Source organism: Staurois parvus, unplaced genomic scaffold (assembly GCF_062004578.1).
Source record: "Staurois parvus isolate SC_StPar_1 unplaced genomic scaffold, SC_StPar_1.0 ptg002231l, whole genome shotgun sequence".
NCBI lineage: Eukaryota > Metazoa > Chordata > Amphibia > Anura > Ranidae > Staurois > Staurois parvus.
This window is the reverse complement of record NW_028320027.1, coordinates 22,501-31,340: the sequence shown is the minus strand read 5'-3', so window position 1 is coordinate 31,340 and position 8,840 is coordinate 22,501. Positions and strand designations below refer to the sequence as shown.

The window sequence follows — 8,840 nt, the reverse complement described above, 5'->3', positions numbered from 1 at the left end:
GCTCACCTCCTTGCTTTGACCCGCAGGGGGTCAAAACACTTTTGGGATCACTAAGCTGGATCCTCCATGTATAAGATTCCTCTATTCCTGGATATCTCTCCCCTCAGCGATCTCCCTCTCAGATGTGCATGTAAGTAGCAGAATCCTCACCGGGTATACGCATATGGTATAAGCCAGTATCTCAAAAAACATAGGTAGAACCTTCCATAGTATAATACCTTTTATTAAACGCGATAAAATGCACAGAAATCCAAATATTGCACGTGCATTTTCATCCTTAAAAAGCCAGCATTTAGAACCTCATGTTCTGGGTGTATCTGCATGGGTATGTTCAATTGGGTGCAGCAAGATGGCGTCTGTGCCGGAAATGCGTCACCGCGCCTACGCGTTACGTCACTTTAGTCACGTGACCAGGGGCGGACTGACAACTCATGGGGCGCCCGGGCAATAGGGGATCATGGGGCCCCTGTGTCCTTGCCCAGACTCAAAAAAGCCTATGAAAAAGGTACCAGGGGCATCTCATGGGGCCCCCTACTGACCCTGGGCCCTCGGGCAGTGCCCGAGTTTCCAAATGGTCAGTCCGCCCCTGCACGTGACTTCCTCAGGGCTCTTATAAAATGCAATATAAATGAAATGCTGCAGAAGTAAAGTGCTGCGTGTGACCTGAGCTGATGCAAAAGACCCTTTCTGGCTCCTCTAGAAGCAAGGGGACACAGACGGGCACAAATTAAAAGCAAAGGCACACCCAAGGGCCCCGTCTTCTTGGCCTAACCTGAACGTTGCATTTTTGGTCCACACAATACACATAAATCAAGAAGCCTGAACCCGGTGTCCCAAAAATGTAACTCATTACAATATAATACAAATCCGGAAACTTCTGTCTGCTGTTTTTTTCTATTTTCTACTCTCTTAACCACCTCCAGTCCGGACACTTATACCCCCCTTCCAGTCCGGACACTTATACCCTCCTTCCAGTCTGGACACTTATACCCTCCTTCCAGTCCGGACACTTATACCCTCCTTCCAGTCCGGACACTTTCCCCCCCTTCCAGTCCGGACACTTATACCCTCCTTCCAGTCCGGACACTTATACCCCCCTTCCAGTCCGGACACTTATACCCTCCTTCCAGTCCGGACACTTATACCCTCCTTCCAGTCCGGACACTTATACCCTCCTTCCAGTCCGGACACTTTTACCCCCCTTCCAGTCCGGACACTTTTACCCCCCTTCCAGTCCGGACACTTTCCCCCCTTCCAGTCCGGACACTTTCCCCCCCTTCCAGTCCGGACACTTTCCCTCCTTTCAGTCCGGACACTTTTACCCCCCTTCCAGTCCGGACACTTTCCCTCCTTTCAGTCCGGACACTTTTACCCCCCTTCCAGTCCGGACACTTTTACCCCCCTTCCAGTCCGGACACTTTTACCCCCCTTCCAGTCTGGACACTTTTACCCCCCTTCCAGTCTGGACACTTTTACCCCCCTTCCAGTCCGGACACTTTTACCCCCCTCCAGTCCGGACACTTTCATCCCCCTTCCAGTCCGGACACTTTCATCCCCCTTCCAGTCCGGACACTTTCACCCCCTTCCAGTCCGGACACTTTCACCCCCTTCCAGTCCAGACACTTTCACCCCCTTCCAGTCCGGACACTTTCCTCCCCCTTCCAGTCCGGACACTTTCAACCCCTCCCAGTCCGGACACTTTCCCCCCCTTCCAGTCCAGACGCTTTCCCCCCCCCCTCCAGTCCGGACACTTTCCCCCCCTTCCAGTCCGGACACTTTCCTCCCCTTCCAGTCCGGACACTTTCCCCCCCTTCCAGTCCGGACACTTTCCCCCCCTTCCAGTCCGGACACTTTCACCCCCTTCCAGTCCGGACACTTTCACCCCCTTCCAGTCCGGACACTTTCACGCCCTTCCAGTCCGGCCACATTCACGCCCTTCCAGTCCGGACACTTTCACCCCCTTCCAGTCCGGACACTTTCCCCCCTTCCAGTCCGGACACTTTCATCCCCCTCCTTGCTTTTTAGCATTTTTTTGACACAGATAAAGCTTTATTTTGGTGGTATTTTTTCACCACTGATATTTTAATTTTTTTTTGCTATGTAAATGAAAAATTCCAAAAATTTTGAAAAAAAGTTTCTTATAAAATTTTACAAATAAATAATATTTCATCATAAATCGTGGCCAAAATTTATCTTTTTAGTAAAAAAAATAACCCAAATTAGTTTATAACCAAAAATTATAATTTTTAAACATTTATTTTACATTTTTATTTTATTTTTTTATATTATTATTTGTTTTTTTTTTTATTTTCTTTACATACTGTCACCCTAGCACAGGGGTGGGCAAACTTTTTGACTTGAGGGCCGCAATGGGTTCATATATTGGACCCGGGGGCCGGACCAAGAGTAGATGAATGATGTGTATGTGTCATCCATAGTAAGTATAGTAATATTCCCCCATAGTAAGCATAGTAATTAATCCCCCATATAGTAATTCATCCCCCATAGTAATTCATCCCCCATAGTAATTCATCCCCCATATAGTAATTCATTCCCCATAGTAATTCATCCCCCATATAGTAATTCATCCCCCATATAGTCATTCATCCCCCATAGTAATTCATCCCCCATATAGTAATTCATCCCCCATATAGTCATTCATCCCCCATATAGTAATTCATCCCCCATATAGTAATTCATCCCCCATAGTAATTCATCCCCCAAAGTAATTCATCCCCCATATAGTAATTCATCCCCCATATAGTAATTCATCCCCCCTATAGTAATTCATCCCCCATATAGTAATTCATCCCCCATATAGTAATTCATCCCCCATAGTAATTCATCCCCCATATAGTAATTCATCCCCCATATAGTAATTCATCCCCCATAGTAATTCATCCCCCATATAGTAATTCTTCCCCCCTATAGTAATTCATTCCCATATTAATTCATCCCCCATATTAAGTCCCCAAGTCCCCCCTGTGTCATTTCACTTACCTTTGCTCCATGCGTTCCTCTCGCCGTGTTCCCGCGCCGTTCCGGTGTAGCATGAAAATCTGTCTCCTATGAGGATCTGTCCCCCTCGACGTATCTGCGCATGTGCCAGTTTCAGGCATTAGCAGCCGATCGGCGATCTCCGGCACATGCGCAGATACGTCGAGGGGGACAGATCCTCATAGGAGACAGATTTTCATGCTACACCGGTCTTCAGGGCGGACTGTGAGAGGAGCCTAGCGGGAGCCTAGCTCCGCGGGCCGGATTAAAAGGTCCGCCGGGCCGTATACGGCCCATTGCTGCCCTAGCAGTACAGGTCACCATGGTGACACTACTACTTGTGGGGGTGATGAAGATTTTTTTTTTACACTGATTGCTTTTACACCCATAAAGGCTATAAAAGCAATTATTTCTTCTCTCTGGCTGCATTTTTGCAGCCATTGAGAACTTGTGAGTAGTGATTGGTCACAGCTTGTCACATGGTACAAGGTTGTTGTGAATAGCCCTGTACCATGTGACCTCTGTGATCATTCACAGATTTCACACATAGTAAGCAATGATGTCAGAAGTGACATATTGCTTACTACTCTGCATGTGGTCACTGATTGGCCAATCCGTGATCACATGATCGGAACCTCGCAGAGAGTTCCTGTCCGACGATCGGCGTTCCACTGTGTCCGGGGGACACAGCGGGCACCGGATTGCGATGCTGCGTGCTCCCAGGGAGTGCACACAAGCAGGGGGCAGGGAGGCCGTTTATAAACATGGGTTGGACGGGAAGTGGTTAATAGAGATTCATTTTAATGGAGAACAGAGTATTTCTAGCAAGGCGGGGGTGGGGACGCACAGAAAAGGCTGGGGAACAGGGAAATTATTTTGAAAGTGTGCGTGCTTGGGGGCATTTGTGAAAATATGGTGAAAAGATACATCCACGTGTTCTAAAAGTTTAGGTTTAGCTCTGGTCCAGTCAGGTGGTGAGAGGATTTTTATTTGCACTGTACAGTATGGAGGCTTTCGGGTTATTTTATCCAGGGGCGGACTGACAACTCATGGGGCCCCCGGGCAATAGGGGATCATGGGGCCCCTGTGTCCTTGCCCAAACTCAAAAAAGCCTATAAAAAAGGTACCAGGGGCATCTCATGGGGCCCCCTACTGACCCCGGGCCCTCGGGCAGTGCCCGAGTTTCCAAATGGTCAGTCCGCCCCTGATTTTATCCTACCATTAGTAACTTGAATGAAGAAGTCATCAGCCTTATTCCTTACAATGTGTTTTTCTCTTCTTTTTTTTTTTCTCCCTTCCAGAGAAGCGACAGGACAATGGGAGAGTCTATTACGTGAACCACAACACGAGGACCACACAATGGGAGGATCCACGCACTCAGGGGTGAGAACATGACACGAGGAGTGTTGATAATCAGAGGTTCTTGGTAGAGATGAGCGAATCGAACCAGGCGAACCGGAATTCGATACGAATTTCAGGAAAAATTTGATTTTTCCCGATCAGCCGGCAAAAGTGTCCCTGCAGAGAGCTCCGCTATTTCTGACAGTTCTCTGACAGAAGGAACACATGTACAGCGGTTGAAACATTGTATCTATTAGTTTCCATTTAGGATACAGATGTTTCAACCGCTGTACATGTGAAGAAGCTGTCAGAGAACTGTCAGAAATAGAGGAACTCTGCACATACACTTTTTGCCGGTTTGGAATTCTTATTTTCATCCTACTTCTTCTTCTTCTTCTTCTTCATCCTCATCCTCAGAAGAAGAGGATGAGGATGAGGATGAAGAAGAAGAAGAAGAAGAAGAAGAAGAAGAAGTAGGATGTAAATAAGAATAATTCCAAGCCGGCAAAAAGTGTATGTGCAGAGTTCCTCTATTCTGCAGATACACTTAGAGGAGCTCTGCAGATACACTTTTTGCCGGCTTGGAATTAATCTTATTTTCATCCTACTTCTTCTTCTTCATCCTCAGAAGAAGAGGATGAGGATGAAGAAGAAGAAGAAGAAGAAGTAGGATGAAAATAAGAATAATTCCAAGCCGGCAAAAAGTGTATCTGCAGAGCTCCTCTAAGTGTATCTGCAGAATGTCATTTATGGAAACAAATAGATACAATGTTTCAACCGCTGTATGGAGGGAATGTCCCAGAACTGTCAGAAATAGACAGAAACTGTCACAGAACTGTCCTTCTTCTCATCCTTCTTCTTCTCATCCTTCTTCTCATCCTTCTCCTTCTTCTCATCCTTCTCCTTCTTCTCATCCTTCTCCTTCTTCTCCTCCTTCTCCTTCTCCTTCTCCTTCTTCTCATCCTTCTCCTTCTTCTCATCCTTCTCCTTCTCCTTCTTCTCATCCTTCTCCTTCTTCTCATCCTTCTCCTTCTCCTTCTTCTCATCCTTCTCCTTCTTCTCATCCTTCTCCTTCTCCTTCTTCTCATCCTTCTCCTTCTCCTTCTTCTCATCCTTCTCCTTCTTCTCATCCTTCTCCTTCTCCTTCTTCTCATCCTTCTCCTTCTCCTTCTTCTCATCCTTCTCCTTCTCCTTCTTCTCATCCTTCTCCTTCTCCTTCTTCTCATCCTTCTCCTTCTCCTTCTCCTTCCTCATCTCCAAGGGCATTTAAATTAAAGGTACAGTGTTCTGCACTAATTTAAAGGCTCTCTGAAGCCTAGAAACCCTTTTTATAAGTTAACTTCGTAGCGAATTAATTCGCATCGAATCGAATTTCTTCCTGTAATTCGCCGAATCAGCCGAATCGAATTTTTGAAAAATTCGCTCATCTCTAGTTCTTGGGTTACTACTTGAAGAGAAAGCATCTTTTGTTGTCCATAGTATCCAAAGCTGGTTGCTGCTGCTATCTGTCCTTCAGTAAATTCCGAAAGAATTTTCTTTAGAAAATCTTTTCTAACAATTTTCGTTTTAATTTCGCACCATTACTGGGCCACAGCAACGGCTGATTTTCCAGTGACCATTGAATTTGAGTGATCTGGCATGTTGGCAATTTTTTTTTAAAATGAATGTTCTATTGTAAAGCGCTGAGCAAACTGTTGGCGCTATATAAATCCTGTATAATAATAATCAACGATGAGAGAATCGTACGAGAAATGTAATTGAAAAAGAAACGAGCGCGAGCGGCGACCAGGAAAGAAGGTTCTTGGCCACGAAAATTCTTTTCTGTAGCAACATGCGGTAAAATTGAAGGCTTGGTTGGCTGATTTTCAAAATCAACGGTGGCGCCATCGGGTTACAAAATGCACAAAATTTCCAATTTTCTAAAGAAAATTTGTTCTGAATTCAACCAATGTACGGTCTGCATTACAGTATGAAAAAGGAAATTCTGATTAGTTTTTATTGGCAACACATGACACCCAGTGTGTCCAGTTAGAAGATTGTACAATTGTTCCACCTCAAGCTGAACTCTAGATGAATGATTAATCCACTTATGTGAACGATGAATTCCAGAAATTCAGGTTTTTAAAAAAAAATTTAAAAAAATGAAGGCACACTATGAGTTAAGTCCAGCGAGGTGCATGACACTTCCTGGACTTGGCTCTATTATTTCTGTCTGACAGCTTTAGGCTACATTCGTACTGGTGATTAGAGCCGGTGCGAATAGTAGCGGCAGGAATCTTCTGATTCTGGTTCTCAGGGGCTCTCAGTGGCTAAGTGCGGCTGCCAACCCCGTTCACTAGAATGACAGGTCACCAGCAGCTACATCTATTTGCGGCTCTTTGCAAAGTCAGCTGTTACGTGTGGTGATCGCTGCCTGTGCAGAGAGCCACAAATAGCTGCAACTGCTGGCAAACTGTTGTTCTAGTGAACGGGGTCAGCAGCCACACCTTCCCACTGAGAGCCACAGCAGGAATCCTTGATTTGCATCCGCTGGTGTGAATGTAGCCTTATCGTACCCCCAGAAGACAGTAGCACTGATCCTTCTGAGCTTTGCATCTTGAACAGGAGAGTATCTGCAGCTGATATGCCTGCCGCTCCCGTCTTCCTGCCCAATCTCAGAAGCCTTGATATTATTATTCCCAAATTACAAAGGCTTCTGTGAATGGGCAGCAGAGGGGAGGGGCGAGCATAGCAGCTGTGTTTGCCTCTCTTCTTTCTCAGATCCCAGAGTGCCTCTCCAGCGGAGCAATAAACCTGTCAAAAGTAAAAGAGGTAAGCCCAGGGGATGTCATGCAGCTTCTTGGACTTAACTCATAGTGTGCTTTCACTTTTTACAAAGTGGCTGAATTTCTGGAATTCAGTGTTAACTGTTTACCTGCCAAATAATTTATTTTTTTCAGTCAGCCTTGTGGTCTAGTATCTAGAACAGCCGTTCGCCCTGGAGTAGTCATTGAAATAATTTTCAGGTCTCTGGGAACCCCTGTTAAAACTAATTTTGTAGTGGTCCTTTAAAGTAGGGGTCAGAATTGCCACCCTTACAAACAGCTAAAAAGATCATTGGTGCCATGCTGCTGGCTGTGCCAAGTGGTGTTGCTGCTATGTAGGCACCATCAGTTGGGAGGTCAATCTGTTACAGCTCAATAGGCTTCCAGGCCCTCCTAGCAATCATTGGAGGAACCCTAGGGTCTCACGTAACCCTGTTGGAGGACGGCTGGTCTAGACAGCAGAACCCCTAAATAATCCCTCTTTTTTTATCCTTTTTTTTTAGTATGATCCAGGAGCCAGCACTGCCTCCAGGATGGGAAATGAAATATACTAGTGAAGGAGTTCGCTACTTTGTGGATCACAACTCTCGTACCACAACATTTAAGGATCCCAGGCCTGGCTTTGACTCAGGGTGAGTATGGAAACCAAAGTTAAACCACTTGCCGTCCACCCTACACTGCTACAGGGCGGACATTCTCTGCAAAATCACGTATATAAACGCGATTTTGCACTTTCAGCCGCCAGAGCGCCGCTTCTGCTCTGATTGGACACAGCAGAAGCCGGTTAACAGGTGCCGGCCAATGGATGAGTACCGGCACCCGTTGATCGTTAAGGAGAGTGACAGGACACAGCTCTATATAAACTAGGCAGCGCTGTGTCCTGTCAGCGAGGATGTGCTAGATTTACTTTCCCTGCAATGTCTGGTAGGCGGTGGAAACCGCCGCTTCTACAGGATGAGTTAACAGGTGCCGGCCAATGGATGAGTATCGGCACCCGTTGATCGTTAAGGAGAGTGACAGGACACAGCTCTATATAAACTAGGCAGCGCTGTGTCCTGTCAGCGAGGATGTGCTAGATTTACTTTCCCTGCAATGTCTGGTAGGCGGGGGAAACTGCCGCTTCTGCTCTGATTGGACACAGCAGAGGATGGTTAACAGGTGCCGGGTAATGCATGAGTGCCGACACTCGTAGATCGTTAAGGAGAGTGACAGGACACAGCTCTATGTAAACTAGGCAGAGCTGTGTCCTGTCAGTGAGGATCTGCTAGATTTTTTTTTTCCCTGCAATGTCTGGTAGGCGGTGGAAACTGCCGCTTCTGCTCTGATTGGACACAGCAGAAGCCGGTTAACAGATGCTGGCCAATGGATGAGTGCTGGCACCCGTTGATCGTTAAGGAGAGTGACAGGACACAGCTCTCAGTAAACTAGGCAGAGCTGTGTCCTTTCTACGAGGATCTGCTAGATTTACTTTCCCTGCATTGTCTGGTAGGTGGTGGAAACCGCTGCTTCTGCTCTGATTGGACACAGCAGGGGCCGGTTAACAGGTGCTGGCCAATGGATGAATACCATCACCCGTTAATCGTTAAGGAGAGTGACAGGACACAGCTCTATGTAAACTAGGCAGCTCTGTGTCCTGTCAGTGAGGATCTGCTAGATTTTTTTTCTCTGCAATGTCTGGTAGGCGGTGACGCTCCTGCT

At 46.5% G+C, this 8,840-nt stretch overlaps 1 protein-coding gene across 1 annotated transcript in view; it reads left to right on the top strand.

The window, feature by feature from the left end:
* Nucleotides 1-4,297: 4,297 nt before the first annotated feature.
* The window catches only part of LOC149431504 (NEDD4-like E3 ubiquitin-protein ligase WWP2), a gene marked incomplete at its 3' end in the record, with an annotated part of 24,915 nt that continues 20,372 nt past the window's right edge, over nt 4,298-8,840 (top strand). Inside the window, exons 1-2 of the mRNA XM_089665532.1 lie at nt 4,298-4,380; nt 7,646-7,774. Of these exons, the coding sequence (XP_089521658.1) occupies nt 7,647-7,774 (128 nt within the window). The remainder of the gene's footprint in view (nt 4,381-7,645; nt 7,775-8,840) is intronic.